This window comes from Oncorhynchus mykiss, chromosome 12 (genome assembly GCF_013265735.2).
Source record: "Oncorhynchus mykiss isolate Arlee chromosome 12, USDA_OmykA_1.1, whole genome shotgun sequence".
In the NCBI taxonomy this organism is placed as follows: Eukaryota; Metazoa; Chordata; class Actinopteri; order Salmoniformes; family Salmonidae; genus Oncorhynchus; species Oncorhynchus mykiss.
In genome coordinates this window covers 75,869,256-75,886,781 of record NC_048576.1, presented here as the reverse complement: position 1 = coordinate 75,886,781, position 17,526 = coordinate 75,869,256, and the positions used below count along the sequence as shown (strand labels likewise).

At 44.4% G+C, this 17,526-nt stretch overlaps 2 protein-coding genes across 8 annotated transcripts; one reads left to right on the top strand and one right to left on the bottom strand.

Annotated features, from left to right (window-relative positions):
• Nucleotides 1-255: 255 nt before the first annotated feature.
• On the bottom strand, nt 256-6,981 carry LOC110538354 (lipoma-preferred partner homolog). 7 transcript variants are annotated; one of them, XM_036938463.1, is made up of 12 exons: nt 6,062-6,609; nt 4,191-4,522; nt 3,983-4,077; nt 3,691-3,815; nt 3,048-3,585; nt 2,822-2,864; nt 1,577-2,724; nt 1,170-1,271; nt 949-1,069; nt 722-812; nt 410-524; nt 256-299 (listed from the first exon to the last, which is right to left on the bottom strand). In XM_036938463.1, exons 5-7 carry the CDS (start codon nt 3,583-3,585, stop codon nt 2,034-2,036), a joined length of 1,272 nt encoding a protein of 423 aa, XP_036794358.1. In that variant the 5' UTR covers nt 3,691-3,815; nt 3,983-4,077; nt 4,191-4,522; nt 6,062-6,609; the 3' UTR covers nt 256-299; nt 410-524; nt 722-812; nt 949-1,069; nt 1,170-1,271; nt 1,577-2,033. The 7 variants fall into 7 exon arrangements, with proteins under 7 accessions (XP_036794358.1, XP_021480786.2, XP_036794355.1 ...); XM_021625111.2 differs by lacking the exon at nt 6,062-6,609 and adding an exon at nt 6,846-6,981 and having other exon boundaries at nt 949-2,724; nt 4,191-4,332; nt 4,474-4,522; XM_036938460.1 differs by having other exon boundaries at nt 1,170-2,724.
• LOC110538353 (ADP-ribosylation factor-binding protein GGA1) lies at nt 6,759-15,452 on the top strand. Its single transcript, XM_021625109.2, has 17 exons — nt 6,759-7,035; nt 7,612-7,696; nt 8,313-8,388; nt 8,525-8,623; nt 8,715-8,838; nt 8,924-9,024; nt 9,166-9,246; nt 9,595-9,732; nt 9,860-9,941; nt 10,061-10,174; nt 10,308-10,448; nt 10,525-10,601; nt 13,475-13,665; nt 13,954-14,159; nt 14,249-14,418; nt 14,510-14,620; nt 14,746-15,452. Exons 1-17 carry the CDS (start codon nt 6,870-6,872, stop codon nt 14,854-14,856), a joined length of 2,073 nt encoding a protein of 690 aa, XP_021480784.2. The 5' UTR covers nt 6,759-6,869; the 3' UTR covers nt 14,857-15,452.
• The last annotated feature ends 2,074 nt before the right edge of the window (nt 15,453-17,526 follow it).

Below are 17,526 nucleotides of genomic sequence, written 5' to 3'. Positions count from 1 at the left end.
GTGAGCCCGAGTCCAACTCAACTTCAGCATCTTCGTGGGCTTGAACTTTGCTCTTAACGTCTTCAGGTCTTTCCCAGATTCTTTTTTTTATATCTGAAGAGGGAGAAATAATGATACCATGATCAAATTCTGAGAAATTAAGGAGTCTGAGGTGTAGTATTGAGGGAATAGGAATGAAAGAGAGTGTGAACAGACATGAGAAAACAGGAAAGACAACAACAAAATAAACACTCTAGGAAAATACTTTCCCCTCACCTTTCTTCTTGATCATGGAAAACAGAACATCTTCTTCTTTTTCCCTGAAAAAGACAAACCATTGGTAGGTATGAGCAAGAGCATCAATCATCTGCTTAATGAAATTTGTCTGAATCAATGGCCGTCGGTATTCATCTATGAGTGTTTCATGCACCTTTGCCTGTCCTGATCCAAGCTGTTGATGATGTGGTTCCTCTGTTCAATGATGGTGACAAGCTCCTCCATCAACTATATGTCCCTATAACGGTCATCCTTACTCCACTCACACTCTGGGGGGATGATGATTGAGGAGGAGATGAGGAGAGACAAACAATTAGATTAGTCAAATAACAACACATAACACATAATTAATAATAGCAGACTGATAATTGCTGAGGAGTAGTAGATACTGGAGGGAGGGTCGTGTGAAGACTGGCGTGTGAAGGCGCTGTCTTGCTTTGATATAATTTCAGGTCAGTGCACTTACATGTATACCAGCTCTGCGTCCCTGCACACAAGCATGTGTTTCTCATGTATTAGAGTGAACCAGTCCACCAACATGTCCTCCTCTTCCTGGTCTGAAACAAACAGGTGGACGACACGAGTCTTCTCAATAACAATTCATCTGTAACAACACTTTATATGATAACTGGAAGAATTACTTGGATGTTAATAATAAGCACACTACAGACACGTACAACTACAGACACTCACCATTCTGGCAGTCTCTCAAGCTTCTCTCCATCTCCACCCCTCTCAGCTCCAGCCTGTCCATTCGTTTCTCCAGCTCCCCCAGCTCCACCTGCAGCTCCTCCACTGGGACATAGTTGTCTGTCTGCACCTCAGGAGACATGCATGTGTACTAGGGGACTGTTCTGATTGGGAGAAAACACTGGATAATGGGTTAATTTCATTATACTGAGATATCCTCTCACCTTCCTCTTGATGAGGGGGAAGCCATGTCCAGGGGCAGGCTTGGATTTGGGGAACTCAGAGGGGGAGACTTTACGATTGAAAGGGTTCTCCTTACATACCTGCTAAATTGGAGATTGATGACATTTCTGTGAAATCCACAATTGTAATATTCAAGAACACACAGTCCAAGCAGCTATCTCGAGTAGGCTATAACCTACAGTATAGGGACGATGTTGTTATGCAGGAATCTTAGAAAAACATGTTGTTTTTTTATGTTAACATGTTGGAAAATAGTTTCAGTCTGAAACTCACTTAACCTGATATCTTTGCATATATGTGTTGTGTAATACAAGCTTATATGTCCTGTATTTTGGGCAGGTTGAGCTGTGACATAGATATCAGTGGAGACTAAAGAGCAGCATTATACCTTACTGTGGGAGGGGGTGGGCACCTGGCCAGAGTCCCTCACTTTAGACACACTAAGGAGCGATGGGGGTCTGAGCAGGGAGGGACTGGCTGCTGCTCCATTGGTTGACAAGGTTGGTGGGGGGTGGCTTCGAGTACAGGCTGAACTAGTGGAGATTGCGGGCACAGACACACTTTTGGGCAAAGAGAGGCTCTGGGCTACATCTGATTTGCCAAGAGCACTTGGTGCTCTAGTTACACTGCATATGCTATCAGCTCCAGCTAAATTAGACACACTAAGTGAACCGACAGAAGCATCAGAAACACCATATGAACTAGCCTCTTCAGTTAAATTAGATATGTTAGGTGCACTAACTGCTCCAACTAAACCTCCGAACCCACTAGTTCCAGCTAGACCAGATACACTGAGTGATCTGGCTACTTCAGATAGATTAGATACATCAAGGGAACTAGCAGCCTCAGCCAAGTAAGATGAACTTGTGGTTTTTAGCTTCAGCCAAATTAGACAAACCAAGTGAACTAGCTGCTTTGGACAAGTTGGTTGATTCTCCAACTCCAACATCTGCTAAATGACATACATCAAGTGCGCCAGCTGCTTCAGCCATGTTAGCTATCACACCAACATCAGCTGACTCAGATATATCAATTGAACAAGGTTCTTCTGCTAAATTAGATACAGGAAGTGAGCATCCTGCTTCAGCTAAACTTTCTACATTTGATGCATTAGCAATTTCAGGTAAATTTACTGTGTCATCCGCTCCAGCAATACTAGACTTGTCAACTTCTCTGGATGTGTCCTCTAAATGAGCTTGGCAATGTGAGCTGGCTGCTTCAGCTAACTGACTGGTACCACACCATGTCTGGCTGGTTACCATTGAGGGCTGTGCTTGGCCTTCAGCACCACTCATTGTGTTCTCTTCCCCGGTGTAATCATCATCAGCCTCCTCATCCTCAAACTCCCCAAAGGGGTTGGGAGGGGGTTCTCTCGCTCTGTACCAACTGCCTCTGAGGGAGGGTATAGAGCCTGAGCGTGGGGGCTTGGGCATACTAGGGGGCGGGGCAGGGGGAAGATTTGGCCAGGGCCCTGACAGGACAAGCTCCAGCCACGGTGGGTCTTTGGGTTTACAGGGCCCACTGGGTTGGCCAAACCTGATGTCAAAAGTTAAAGAAATAAATAGCCATTAATTGGACAATTCTACTCAAAGTTACATAATGTGTTATGTCTGATACATAATGTCAAACTTACCTCCGAGAAGGATTGGGTAAAGTTTTATTATCAACTGTGTAACCTGCAGAGAGAGGGAGATGGACAGAGAAACATTTAGTGGATATGTTTGAAATTAGGAGAAGATGGGATGTCTACACAGAATTGAGTGTACTGAAATATTCTGATAACAATGACATACTCTTCATATAGTCGTAAAGTGAGGTCAGAATTGAGAAGCTGGAGTGAGTGGCTTTGTCTTACTCACCAGAAACAAGGGGGCTGTCCATGGCTTTAGGTGGATGGGTTCTGGGTGCAGGACGAGGAGGAACTGAGTCTAACACCCGTCTGGGTGCAGGAACTGGCTGTCCAGGGCTTGCAGAAGCCGAACCGCTGTCTGGTGTTACAGTGACAGTTTCTGTTGTCTGAATGGGCCATGTCCCTGCTTCTTCAAGCTTTCCCTCTTCTACAGTGGGCTTTGGAGGACAGGGTGGCCTTGGCTTCTTAAGTGTGTCATGCCTTGTCTTTCTCTCACCTCCCTCCGTCTCTGTCCCTCCTCTTCCAAAAATAACTGTCTCACCTGAGTCTGTTTTTCTAATAAAATCAGAGAGATCGAGGTTGTCTGTAAATCCACCTTGAGATAGTGTCACCTCCTGCTCATCTAATTTGGGCAGATTCTCTAATGATCCAGTTTGTTTACTGTAGTCGGGGTGGGCATTTTGACTGGCTGTCAAGTGGTGGGTGAGCCAACTTCCCTCCCCTCTTTGTAAGACCCTGGTAAGAGAGTGCTGCTGCACACACTGCATCTGAAAGAAACACAGGATGACATGAGAGGGACACAAATCACAGATTATATTTCACTGTCTGCAGATAAGGATAAGCTAGCGTTGCCTTCTGAGCAGTGGTGTTACCTGAAGCAGCTGCGGTGGTAGAGTTTCCCCTCAGTGAGATGTCTCTGCACCAGGTGGACGTGCTTCATGCAGGAGGCACAAACGCTGCATGGCCTGCCACTGTTGGATCGCTCCTCTGTCCTTGACTGTTGAGCAGGGGAGGTCAGCCAATGGCAACAGTAAAGAGGAAGAAATGTGAGAATTTGGGATGAAAGAGGAGATTGAGATAAATAACTTTGAGTTGAGATTAAGTAATAAATAAATTATACAAAATTCAAATAAAAATGGCTTCATAACAACTTTATTACTTTACCTTGGCGGGCTGCAAACCTTAAAGAGAGTCAGGTTGTGTCTGGGAGTGACTGGAGCACTCTGCGGCATATGGCGTCTTCAAACTGGCTGGACCGGCTGCTTAGTAAAAATGAACACTTTGAATACACACACATTTGACAAACAAAGACAGGTGGAACCAACCATGTGCTGTTTTCCCAATTTGACTATGACACAATTTAGCCACACACCATGAGACTTCTTGTTGAAGCAGTGGTGGTAATGGGAGAGGTAAGTGATGACACTTAGCCGGTCTGGCACCTCTGTGGACACCATGTCCTTAGCATCCAGCAATGCAGGGATGCCCAGCTTTGACTGTGCAACCTCAAATGCCTGGTAGGAGACAGGGATCAATAATGAAAAATGCCAGACTGTTAGGACAATATAAACAGATGTTGTGCAATGTATGAACATAAACGTCCATTGAGACAGTTATGCATGCTTGCTGGTAAAACAGAATTACGTAAAACTCACCAGATGGTTGTTTTCATAAACATTATCTTTGGAGAGGGAGTTGAAGTCTCTGGAGCAAAATCAGAATAGTACTATGTGATACAAATGATGGGCCATCACAGACCCCTTAATAATAATTTGACCAACAACATTGGGATGTAATGAAGAGGGGATTGGGTATTTTAATAGGATCCCCATTAGCTGCTGCTATCTTCCTGGGGTCCACACAAAACATGAAATATTATACAATACAGAACATTAATAGACAAGAACAGCTCAAGGACAGAACTACATAAATGTAAAACGTCACACACAGCCTACATAACAATACATACACAATATCTAAGTCAAATAGAGGAGAGGCGTTGTGTCGTGAGGTGTTGCTTTATCTGTTGTTGTTTTTTTAAAACATGTTTGCTGTTCACTTGAACAATCTGTGATGGAAGGGAGATCCATGCAATCGTGGCACTTTATAATACTGTACATATTCTTGAATTTGTTATGGATTTGGGGACTGTGTAAAGACCCCTGGTGGCATGTCTGGTGGGGTAAGTGTGTGTGTCAGTGCTGTGTGTTAGTCAACTATGTAAACAATTTGTAATTTTCAACACAATGCTTCTTATGAATACAAGAAAGTGTCTCTCCTCTTCTTTTAGCCAAGAGAGACTGCCAGTCTACAGTTTAGAGCAAGATGTGCTGCTCTGTTCTGGGCCAGCTGCAGTTTTTCTAGGTCCTTCTTTGCAGAACCTGACCATATGACTGGGCAATAATCAAGATAAGATAAAACTAGAGCCTGCAGGACTTGCTATGTGGAGTGTGGTGTCAAAAAGCAGAACATCTCTTTATTGCGGACAGACCTCTCCCCACCTTCTCAACCATTGAATCCATATGTTTTGACCATGACAGTTTACAATCCAAGGTAACTCCAAGTAATTGAGTCCCTTCAACTTGCTCAACAACCACATTATTCATTATCAGATTCCGCTGAGGTCTAGAATTTATGGAGTGATTTGTACCAGATACAATGCTCTTAGTTTTAGAGATGTTCCGGACTAGTTTATTACTGGCCAACCATTCTAAAACTGACTGCAAATCTCTGTTCAGGGTTCCAGTGATTTCACTAGCTGCGGTTGCTGACGCATGAAGGGTTCAATTATCCGTGTACATAGACACACAGGCTTTGTTTAATGCCAGTGACAGATCATTAGTAAAAATAGAAAAAAAGTACAGGGCCAAGAGAGCTGCCCTGCGGCACACCACACGTTACATGTTTAACATTAGAGACATTTCCATTAAAGAATGGAGGGGGAGAGGAAAAGATAGAGAGGAAGATTAAGAAGAGTTAACTTGGAGCTTAGGCCATGATGTGGTTCCATGTATCAGGGCAGACAAATCCACTGTGACATGCTACAGCTACAGATTAGAGTTTGCCAGCCGCTCTGGATCAGCCTAAGGACAGGCAGGAACTGAGTCCGACTGTGCATCCGTTACTATCAACAATGTACTCACATACAACACACTGACTGGGGCAGAGCCCACAGTAGTAAATAGGATGGGGACGCTCACAGGAGAGTTCACATTCCTATTCTAATTTATTTTATATACCTACATCAAATCAGGTCGGTGTTTGTGGATAAGAGCACAACACGCCAATCCATCTCCGAATGAAGAAGACATGTTCCTTATCTCCACATTGGGGTAATTTTCGCATTTTATGCCACACCATTCTTGTAAAGCGTTCAATGTCCGCATGATAGAATTTCATTCTCCCATGTTAAATTGAGAAAGTCAACAACCACTTCAACCTCAACCTGTCAGATCCTGGACATTCAAAACTGTTTAGCACACCCACTAGCTACGTTAGCTTGTTGGTTATATTTTGTCGACCAAGTCAAACTAAGTTCAACATTGTTTTTACTGAGAAAACCTATGTGACTTCACTGTAATTTGCTTCCAATGTGTTGTTCCCGAAAATTCTATAATCTCAGCGAAGCAGATCCTTGAAGTAGAAAATAGCAAGCAACGTCCACTTTCGCGGGTTGATTTGCTGTAAAATGTTGACACAACAATAAATCTCTTCACTCAAGTATTTTTTTCGTTCGAATCACTTTTGGGTTACATTTTAATAAATGTGTTACGTTGTTTAGCGATCGTGGCTTTCCGAGATAATCTACTATCCCGAAGAGTTGATCACACAGAATAAACACCAAAACAAACCCGTTACTGTACTACACCGTAACTGCACTGTCTACACACATGTACAGCAGTACACCGTTGTGCCGCTAGAGGGTAGAGAAAACCGGTAGAAATCTGAAACTGCTTGCACTGTCTGCACAGGTTTGCAATAAACAACTACAGTATGATCGAGAAGGTTCATTAGAAAGTATGATAACCTTTTTTCTGTGTTATATATTCTTATGCTCCAGTGCCAGCTGCCATCGTGTCCATCATCTACCCATCACTGTCGGGGAGGTGAGAAAGGGTGCTCTCAAAGTTGTTCCTCGCGAGACACGTTCATGGTAAAGAGAATTCCCGTAGTGATGGCGGCGCCGCCTGACACGGGCAGTTTGGAGGCACGTATCAGTAAGTATTTTTTAAAGTTATTTAGGTTGTATAGAGAGCTATTGCATCCTTGGAAAAATAACCGTGTTGCAGTCGACCGAGATGACAGTTTAAGCTAAATCAAGGTGCAAATTGAGTGGGACTGTAACGTTAGACCTCTCATAAACGGCAAGCTAGCCAGCTGTAAAGCTAACTAGCTATCCAGATGGTTCTGGGAATCTATCTAGACTAGAGAGAATCATCAAACTCTTGCTAGATACCGGAACCAGCAAGCCACCTATCGTGAATTCATATCCTGCCAGTGACGTTACGCTTAACTATGTGACAGTGTTCTGTCAAATGCAGGAAGCCTAGCTCACTCGGTCAGTGGGAGAACTGGAGTTGGAGTTCCTTACAAAGTCGTGTCCAAAGTACTGTTGGAAGGCTAAAGTACTTGCTATTATCTGTTTTCAAAACAGTTCTGCAACAGAGTTGATTGATGTTCATCTCCATTTTTGACAGTTCCCTGAATTAAAAATGGATATGTGTCACTATCTAAAAAATATTCAGATGAACCTTTACTTCCCATTTTCTCAATTTCCTTCATTCTCCCATTAGACAAGGCCACAAACCCACTAAACAGAGATACAGATTGGGACAGCATCCAGGCCTTCTGTGACCAGCTCAACAATGATTTGGAGGGGTATGTCAGTGTCTCATGACATGTACACGTCTTAGCACTATGTTTTCACCTCTCAGGAGTAGCTGTACTGAGTACATGCTTGTTACTTAAAGCTGCAATATGGAACTTTTTGGGCTATGTTCAAATTCACATAGGAATGTGAGTTCTAGATCAGTCATTCTCATTGAAAACAAGTCTAAGAAGTGGTCGTTTTGTTCTTTGTGTGTTATTTCTATGCGTCCCATTCCTAATTTTCATTTTTGCGTCTTACTTTTGGTTTTGCACACCAGCTTCATACAGCTGAAAATACTGTATTTGTAGTTGTTTATAATATATTTAAGAGGTTTAGATGGTACAATGATTCTCTACACTATACATTGCTTGTTTTGCCACACAAACTGAAATTAGGTAAACTATTAGAATTTTTGCAACCAGGAAATGGTGGAGCGATTTCTTCATATTCCACATTTTAAGATTTCTGACACTGACCCTGTGCTGACATCTGTGTCATTCAATAAAAAAACATGGGGTTGTCTAGAATAGAGGGAGAGGTAAAATTGCATGTCATACAATAGTCAATGGTAGATAGATTTGCTGCCAAATTCAGCCACATCAAACTCTTTATGTTCCATTTCAGACCCCAGCTGGCCACCAGGCTACTGGCTCACAAGATCCAATCCCCTCAGGAGTGGGAGGCCATGCAGGCACTCGTGGTGAGTTAAGTGATGGCAGTGTGTTGTAATAGGAATCATAGCCAATACAATTGACAGCCTTCTGTCTAGTGTGTGTGCCTACATTCATATTGAATAACTTAATTGTTTGACTCACTTGTGATGTGTGTACAACCAGGTGCTGGAGACGTGCATGAAGAGCTGTGGGGAAAGGTTCCACAGTGAGGTGGGCAAGTTTCGCTTCCTCAATGAGCTCATCAAAGTGGTCTCTCCAAAGGTAATGATTGTCTCTGTCTGTGCCTTTCACTGAGCAAGTCTGTTAGAATTGGATAAGCTCTCACTCAGCATGCTCCTGCTCTCTCCCTCAGTACCTCGGCACCCGGGCTCCAGAGCCAGTGAAGAAGAAGGTGTTGGAGCTCATCTATAGTTGGACACTGGGGCTGCCTGACGAGGCAAAGATCGCTGATGCCTACCAGATGCTTAAAAAACAGGGTGAGCTGTTCTACACTTGGTGACTTCAGTGTATCTATGATAGTGATGGACGCACAGTTGTTGTTAATGTTTTTTTTTAAACCAGGCATTGTCAAACAGGACCCAGTTCTTCCAGCTGACAAACTCCTCCTGCTTCCACCTCCCAGACCAAAAAATGCCATATTTGAGGATGAGGAGAAGTCAAAGGTAAGGCATTGTTAAACAAAAGAAACATTTTTTGTTTCTTCAAATTTTGCATTACAAATGTGATTCACCATGCATTCTCCACTCCATTTACCAGCCCTCTCCCTAACTTTAAATTCTTCCTCCTCCCTGGTGTCTTGGTAGACACTGACTCGCCTGTTGAACAGCACTCAACCTGAGGACCTGAAAGCGGCCAACAAACTGATCCAGGAAATGGTGCAGGAGGTACAGTCTCTTTTCTCAAGCTCGCCTAAATGTATGAATAATGTAGATCTATAGGCTGTTTCATTACAGTAATACAGAGATGTACATCACATCGCACAGTGTGAACTGTATTATCTGGTCTGTGTGTGTGTGTGTTAGTATGGGAAAGTGAATGCCTAAGTGCTTTAGTACTATACTGTCATGTACGGGGACTGAGTGAGAAAGTGGGCACTCTGCCCTGAGGGGTGGTCTCCTTGTCAGAATCATTCAGTGCTTTCATGACTCCTTTAGTTTAGGGACAACGGATACATTTCTTCCCCCTCCACCCTCCCTGGTTTCTTCTTCCTGACCTGAGTGTGTGTGTCTCAGGACCAGAAGCGGGCGGAGAAGTTGTCCAAGCGTGTGAACGCCATCCAGGATGTGAATGAGAGTGTCAGCCTACTGACTCAGCTGCTGGAGGACTATGACCGGACCACCAACCCACAGAGCAATGCAGAGCTCATCCAGGTCTGGGGCACCTTTACACAAGCCAGAGACACCTCCCACAGTGCCATAACAGCATCATCTATATATGATGTATACAAAGCACTGCATGCAGATACAGACATTTGATAGTGTGTATTTGTGTGTTTAGGACTTGTACCAGCGCTGTGAGAAGATGAGACCCACATTGTTCAGACTGGCCAGTGATACAGAGGACAATGATGAGGCTCTGGGTGAGGTTTCAGACACTCCTCAATGTGTTTAAGTGTATGGTACACAGAGAGAGAAGAATATGTGGGTGACAATATACAGTATATTACAATTGTGTGTGTGTGTGTGTGTGGGCGGGCAGCGGAGATCCTCCAAGCCAACGACAGCCTGACTCAGGTCATCAACCTGTACAGGCAGCAGGTGAAGGGAGAGGTGGTGAACGGGAACAACTCAGCTAATACACAAAGGCTCACAGGTGAGCAACAATGGGTCAATGACACATGCATGGATAGGGTCACTTGACACAAGCTTGGTAGGAGGGGACTAGAGTATATGATTACATGCATGGGCTAAAGATTTCCTCTCACTGTAATACTTATCTCCTCCAGGAAGTAGTGTGGCGCTACTTGATCTATCGGGATTGGACACGTCACCTCCGTCATCAGAATTCCCCACTCCAACAGACAGCCTAAATGCTCCCTCCCAGGAGATGGGCATCAGTCTTCTTGATGATGAGCTAATGTCACTGGGTAAGTCTTCCAAGACCTCTGCTACTTCCATGTTGTGTGTGTTAATTGTGGGTAACTTTGTGCCTATCTTTCCCAGGTTTGAGTGAGGTGACCCCCCACACCTCCAACCCGGCCTCCCAGCCTGAGGACTCTACCACCTGGGACTCTTTCCAGGTGAGGGGAGAACTGAGCAATTCACACAGGGAGACATGATGCGAGACAATGCATAATATTAAAAGGTAACACCAAATCCATTGAGTCCCTTTTTAGCTTCTCTACTAAGAGAATTCTCATCGACTATAATCACACTCGTGTACAACAACCCCCCCCCCCCAAGCAGACACCTCGACGGCCCTGAAAGAACTTCATTGGACTCTATGTAAACTGGAAACCACATATCCTTAGGCTTCATTTATTGTAGCTGGGGATTTTAACAAGGCTAATCTGAAAACAAGGCTCGTCGGATGTTGAATGCGTGACCCGGGCTGGAAAAATTCTGGATCATTGTTACTCTAACTTTCTCAACACATACAAAGCCATCCCTCGCCCTCCTTTCGGCAAATCTGACCACGACTCCATTTTGTTTCTCCCAGCCTATAGACAGAAACTAAAACAAGAAACGCCCGTGCTCAGGTCTGTTCAACGCTGGTCCGACCAATCTGATTCCACGCTTCAAGATTGCTTTGATCACGTGGACTGGGATATGTTCCGGATAGCGTCGAACAACAACATTGATGTATACGCTGATTCGGTGAGCGAGTTTATTAGCAAGTGCATCAGTGGTGTTGTACCCACGGCGACAATTAAAACCTTCCCCAACCAGAAACCGTGGATTGATGGCAGCATTCCCGCAAAACTGAAAGCGTGAACCACTGCTTTTAATCAGGGCAAGGCGACCGGAAACATGACCCGAATACAAACAGTGTAGCTATTCCCTCCGCAAGGCAATCAAACAAGATAAGCATCAGTATAGAGACAAAGTAGAGTCGCAATTCCAACGGCTCAGACACGAGCAGTATGTGGCAGGGTCTACAGTCAATCACAGACTACAAAAAGAAAACCAGCCCTGTCGTGGACCCCGATGTCTTGCTCCCAGACAAACTAAACAACTTCTTTGCTCGCTTTGAGGACAATACAGTGCCACTGACACGGCTCGCTACCAAAGCCTGTTGTCTCTGCTTTTCCGTGGCCAACGTGAGTAAAACATTTAAACGTGTTAACCCTTGCAGGGCTGCCGGCCCAGACGGCATCCCTAGCCGCGTCCTCAAGCATGCGCATACCAGCTGGCTGGTGTGTTTACGGACATATTCAATCAATCCCTATCCCAGTCTGCTGTTCCCACATGCTTCAAGAGGGCCACCATTGTTTCTGTTCCCAAGAAAGCTAAGGTAACTGCGCTAAATGACTGTCGCGCCGTAGCACTCACTTCCGTCATCATGATGTGCTTTGAGAGACTAGTCAAGGATCATATCACCTCCACCCTACCTGACACCCTAGACCCACTCCAATTTGCCCACTGCCCCAATAGGTCCACAGGCGATACAATCACACTGCACACTGCACACTAACCCATCTGGACAAGAGGAATACCTATGTAAGAATGCTGTTCATCGACTACAGCTCAGCATTTAATGCAATAGTACCCTCCAAACTCGTCATTAAGCTCGAGACCCTGGGTCTCGACCCCGCCCTGTGCAACTGGGTCCTGGACTTTCTGACGGGCCGCCCCCAGGTGGTGAGGATAGAAAACAACATCTCCACCCCGCTGATCCTAAACACTGGGACCCCACAAGGGTGCGTTCTCATCCCTCTCCTGTGCTCCCTGTTCACCCATGACTGCGTGGCCATGCACACCTCCAACTCAATTATCAAGTGTGCAAATGACATTACAGTGGTAGGCTTGATTACCAACAACGACAAGACAGCCTACAGGGAGGAAGTGAGGGCCCTCAGAGTGGTGTCAGGAAAATAACCTCTCACTCAACGTCAACAAAACAAAGGAGATGATCGTGGACTTCAGGAAACAGCAGAGGGAACAGCCCCCTATCCACATCGCCGAGACAGTAGTGGAGAAGGTGGAATTTTTTTAAAAGTTCCTCAGCGTACACATCACGGACAAACTGAAATGGTCCACCCACACAGACAGCGTGGTGAAGAAGGCGCAAGAGCGCCTCTTTAACCTCAGGAGGCTGAAGAAATTTAGCTTGTCACCAAAAACACTCACAAACTTTTACAGATGCACAATCGAGAGCATACTGTTGGGCTGTATCACCACTTGGTACGACAACTGCTCCGCCCACAACCGCAAGGCTCTCCAGAGGGTAGTGAGGTCTGCACAACGCATCACTGGAGACAAACTACTTGCCCTCCAGGACACCTACACCACCCGATGTCACAGGAAGGCCAAAAAGATCATCAAGGACAACAACCACCCGAGCCACTGCCTGTTTACCCCGCTATCATCCAGAAGGCGAGGTCAGTACAGGTGCATCAAAGCTGGGACCAAGAGATAGAAGCTGTTTTTCAATCTCAAGGCCATCAGACTGTTAAACAGCCATCACTAACATTGAGTGGCTGCTGCCAACATACTGACTCAAATCTCTAGCCACTTTAATCATTAAAAATTGGATGTAATAAATGTATCACTATTCACTTTAAACAATGCCACTTTATATAATGTTTACAAACCCTACATTACTCATCTCATATGTACATACTGTACTCTATACCATCTACTGCATCTTGCCTATGCTGTTCGGCCATCACTCATTCATATAATTTTATGTACATATTCTTATTCATTCCGTTACACTTGTGTGTATAAGGTAGTTGTTGTGAAATTGTTAGGTTAGATTACTTGTTAGATATTACTGCATGGTCGGAACTAGAAGCACAAGCATTTTGCTACACTCGCATTAACATCTACCAGCCATGTGTATGTGACCAATACGATTTGATTGCCATTACTTAGGCAGGTTCATGATTTATACCTTAACAACAAGTGTCACATCTGTGTCTTACACATGGTGTCACTTTCTTTGCTACAGTCTTCCGACAGTGTGGGTATTCCTGATATCCCAGCTGCGCCTAGTGTACTACTGAGTCCAGATCCACTCCCCTACACCCAGCCTCTTTCTACTGGAGCCACGTCTGGAAGCTCAGCCTTAGATGAGTTGGATCTGCTGGGGAAGAAGCTGCTGCAGCAGTCCCTACCTCCAGAGGGCCTGCAGGTCAAATGGTAACTAACCCTTCACTATGGGATGGTTTTACACCGCAGGTGATGTTTGTGTCAAGTATCCGTGTTAGTCTGCCAGTTATGTTGTTGCTAAGTACAGTATTGATGGACCACTGTGTTCATTACGATTTGAAGTCACTCCAAGTGCTTTAGAAGCAAAACAATATATGAAGAAGCAAAATCATATATGAAGGATCATGGGGTGCTGACCATGCCAACTTGTTATAATAACATGACAGACACTCAGCAACCTTGTTCAACCTTTTATGTAGTACCTTTATCTATTTTCAGGGACAAGCCTCCGTTCAAACCTACTCTACGAGATCTCCAAAACAAATCTGGAACTAATCCAAGTCTTATCCCGGCCTTCTCCCCTGAGCACCCGGTGGCTCTCCTCGGTGATAGGTTGTTGGACACCTCTCCGGTTCACACAGTCATTCCCCCTATAGAAATGACCCTGACAGATGTTTTTGTGCCACTTGAGTCCATTAAGCCCAGTAAGTATCTATAATATTTGTATTATCTACTTGCTATGCTAATAGTGCATCACATTTGAACAGTGTTTTCAACTCTTTGTTGTATCTAGGCAGCCTGTTGCCTGTGACGGTGTTTGATAGACACAGTTTGCGGGTGCTCTTCCACTTTGCACGTGACTCTCTGCCCTCTCTTGCTGATGTGCTGGTGGTGATCATCTCCATGCTCTCCTCCGCCCCGGTTCCAGTCAGCAACATCCTCTTTCAGCCCTCTGTCCCTGACGTAAGACCTCTTCTCTCTTAATCTGCCTTTTTCACCTTCAGTTCCATTATCAGTGTAGGGTTGACATCATGACCTCTGTCCTCTGTTGTAGACAATGAGAGTGAAGCTACAGCCCCCATCAGGAACAGAGCTTCCAGCCTTCAACCCAATCCTCCCACCTGCTGCCATCACACAGATCCTGCTGCTGGCCAACCCTCACAAGGTACTAGACTGTGTAGACATTCATTTAAGGCCTGTTATGTACCTCTGTGGCATCCCCAACATTTTCTTGTAATTATAAACTATGAAGCCAAATAGATTTCTGCAACCCTCATTTCTCTTTTCCAGGAGAAGGTGCGGTTGCAATACAAGCTAACCTTCACACTAGGAGAGGAAGACCATGATGAAAGAGGAGTTGTAGCACAGTTTCCACCTTCAGACACATGGGGCAATCTTTAACATTCAACAGATTGACAAGATTTGGCATCTCACTCAGACACGGCATAAACCTTTATAAAAATGCTTCTATTTCTATTGATTACCTTGCTTAGCCAATCACAACGGTGTGTTTGCTTTATGCTTTGGAGGAATGTCCTCTGCAGCTTTACAGAACTTTATTTGGCTGCTTTCAAACATACTGTCTGCTGTGCAATAGTACTGTCACAGCCATGTCTTGTTTTTTAACAAATAAGTTGTCCTTCATTCATCGAATGCAATGGGCCTTTTGGGAGGTTTTGGGGAAGGCTCATCTTTGAGTCTTTTTTTTTTTATATAGCTATTGAATTGCCCTGCTGAATTACGGTTGACGTTGCGTTTACCCTACCATGCGCCCAGGTTTGCTTACTGTGATAATGAAGGATCATTCTTCCTCTCCTTCTGCACGGAGAATGGTTTGCCTGATATCCTTGTCATGTAGAATTAGACATTCTAACACTGAAGTCCTATTTAATCTACCATTTGTGCCTATTTAAGGATTGTTTTCACTATCAAGTCCCTCGAGGGTTTGTTGGTTTTACCCGTTACTCGTTTGATCCATAAATCTTTTCAGACATTGAGTTTGGGTATGAGTCTTTTACTCCTCGCTGCTTCACAGATTATCTGTTTTAAAGATGAAGGACTCAGCAAGACAACTTGTCAAACACTCTTTCCTCAAAGCCTTGAGTCTCCCAAGCACATTCCACCAGGCATCTCCAATACAACTCATGTACATTTGCAAAGTTATTTTTCTTGGGGTTTAAACTGTTCTTGTCATTAAGATGTAGGAGTCTGACAGTCTTAACCAAGCTCATTCACACAATGGTACTTTTAAGAGCACTAGTTGGAGTACAGAAACAACATGTTAAGACACACATTCAAAAGCTTTACTGAAACCTGAAAAACAAAACCAGACAGTAAAAATGTGATTTTACAGGTCGGTCTTGTCTACATACCAGAATGATTCAACTACAGGTGGAAAGGACAGAGCAGCAGCTAAGCACAAACCAATACACCCCTACACTAGGAAGAAACAAGCGTGTGTGACTGGTTTACAGAGTTCAATAGAGAAACAATATCCCAAGATCATGAAACAAAAATGAAATATGGTTCAGCTACCGAGGGGTTGGAATGATCCCACAAAATAAACAATTAAAATGTAACCTACATAAGAAGTCGAATAACTACCTCATGACAGGAAATGTCTATCCATATTTCAAAATACTGTCCTGGAACTGAATTACTGACTACCTTTAACAGAGACATTTTAAATGGGAAAATAATCACTTACGTACAAACTAATTAAAGCTGAAAAACCAAAAGCGCAATATCTGAATGAGCTGAGAAGAAAAGTTCTAGAGAAACTGTAGCACCTGCCTCATACACCGAAAGGCAAAAATAGCACATTACTTCACTATACTAAGATTGACGGTTTGTACAATGAAATAACCTTTACGTTTGACAATATGCTGAAAAAGTTACTTAACTGTTGACAGTGCTGGATATGCATTTTGTGGGAAAAGCAACATGAAACAAAGATAGCACTTCAATGAAAATGCTTTCATCACCTACAAATGTATAAGTGTTACATTTCAGCACAAGTCTATTCCACTTCAATTGTGGTCTAACTACTCAAAAGGACAATCTGCATTTGTACAGCTATTTTAATGCTTAAAAAATCCTTTCAAAGCACTGATGTCAAACTACTTGTTAGTCAAGCAAGTTCATTATTTGAATGTCCACAACAAATCGGCGGACTATTTTTAATGCTCACCAATCTAACAAACACCTCTGGATTCATGTCAGCAAAGGCCAAGATTTCAAGCACAGTACTCCAGAATATCAATCCTAACACAACTGACTTTTCTGGTTGATGTTGGGGATTGTATGCATGTGTGGTGAGGGCTAGCCCCAGCTTTACTTCCTCTGTGAAGTTGGTGGGGGAGCAAACTGGAAGGGCGAGTGCCCCATTAATCCCACCATGGGGTGGGCTGGGGTAAACTTCTGGGCCATGAGGGGGGTGGAGGGGGCTGACTGGACCTGCTGACCGAACCAAACTGCCCCGCTGACTGATCTTGCCCTACGTTGCTGCTCCTGGACTTGTACTGGTTGTAGGAGGAGCTGGAGCCATAGCTGCGGCTGTCCCTCCTGTCCCTGTAGGAAGAGGACGACCTGTCCCCGGCGCGGCTGCTCCCTCCACCTCGGCTGCCGCGGCTGATGCTGCTGCTGCTCCCCCGGCTGTCCTTGCTGCCTATGGTGTGCATGCACTGGTTGCACTCATCCTGATACATCAGGTTGGGGTTGCTGGCGTTGGAGCCGTTGCCACCGAAACGTGACCTGCCTCCTGCATTCCAAAGAGAGAAGATTAAGTCTGTTATAAAATTCTACAAATACCTGGACACACACTGTAAAAAACTAGCTTGTTCAACGTACAATGAAGAAACCTCAAGTCAACAGCCCACTGTCAATCACAAAAAATCTAGAGGGGCAACTCTTTCCGGTGGATGTAGTCCTCAGAGGAGTTTGGATAGCCATAACTGATGACAAATTTGACATCCTCCTTGGGTTAGGAGTTGGGTAGGGAGGGTTAGTCAATGGGGAGGGAAAAGAGACAAGGAAAAGCAGCATTGATTGATAGAAACATTTCACAACAAT

Bases quoted from the DNA above. Each gene is read 5' to 3' on its own strand.
- LOC110538354 (XM_021625111.2), bottom strand. From the start codon at position 3,585: ATGCAGTGTGTGCAGCAGCACTCTCTTACCAGGGTCTTACAAAGAGGG. The intron at 2,865-3,047 runs GTGAGTAAGACA...CTCTCTCTGCAG, and splicing joins GGACAGCCCCCTTGTTTCTG to GTTACACAGTTGATAATAAA. The intron at 2,725-2,821 runs GTAAGTTTGACA...TTTTGACATCAG, and splicing joins TTACCCAATCCTTCTCGGAG to GTTTGGCCAACCCAGTGGGC.
- LOC110538353 (XM_021625109.2), top strand. From the start codon at position 6,870: ATGCTCCAGTGCCAGCTGCCATCGTGTCCATCATCTACCCATCACTGT. The intron at 9,247-9,594 runs GTACAGTCTCTT...TGTGTGTCTCAG, and splicing joins TCCAGGAAATGGTGCAGGAG to GACCAGAAGCGGGCGGAGAA. The intron at 9,942-10,060 runs GTGAGGTTTCAG...GTGGGCGGGCAG, and splicing joins GGACAATGATGAGGCTCTGG to CGGAGATCCTCCAAGCCAAC.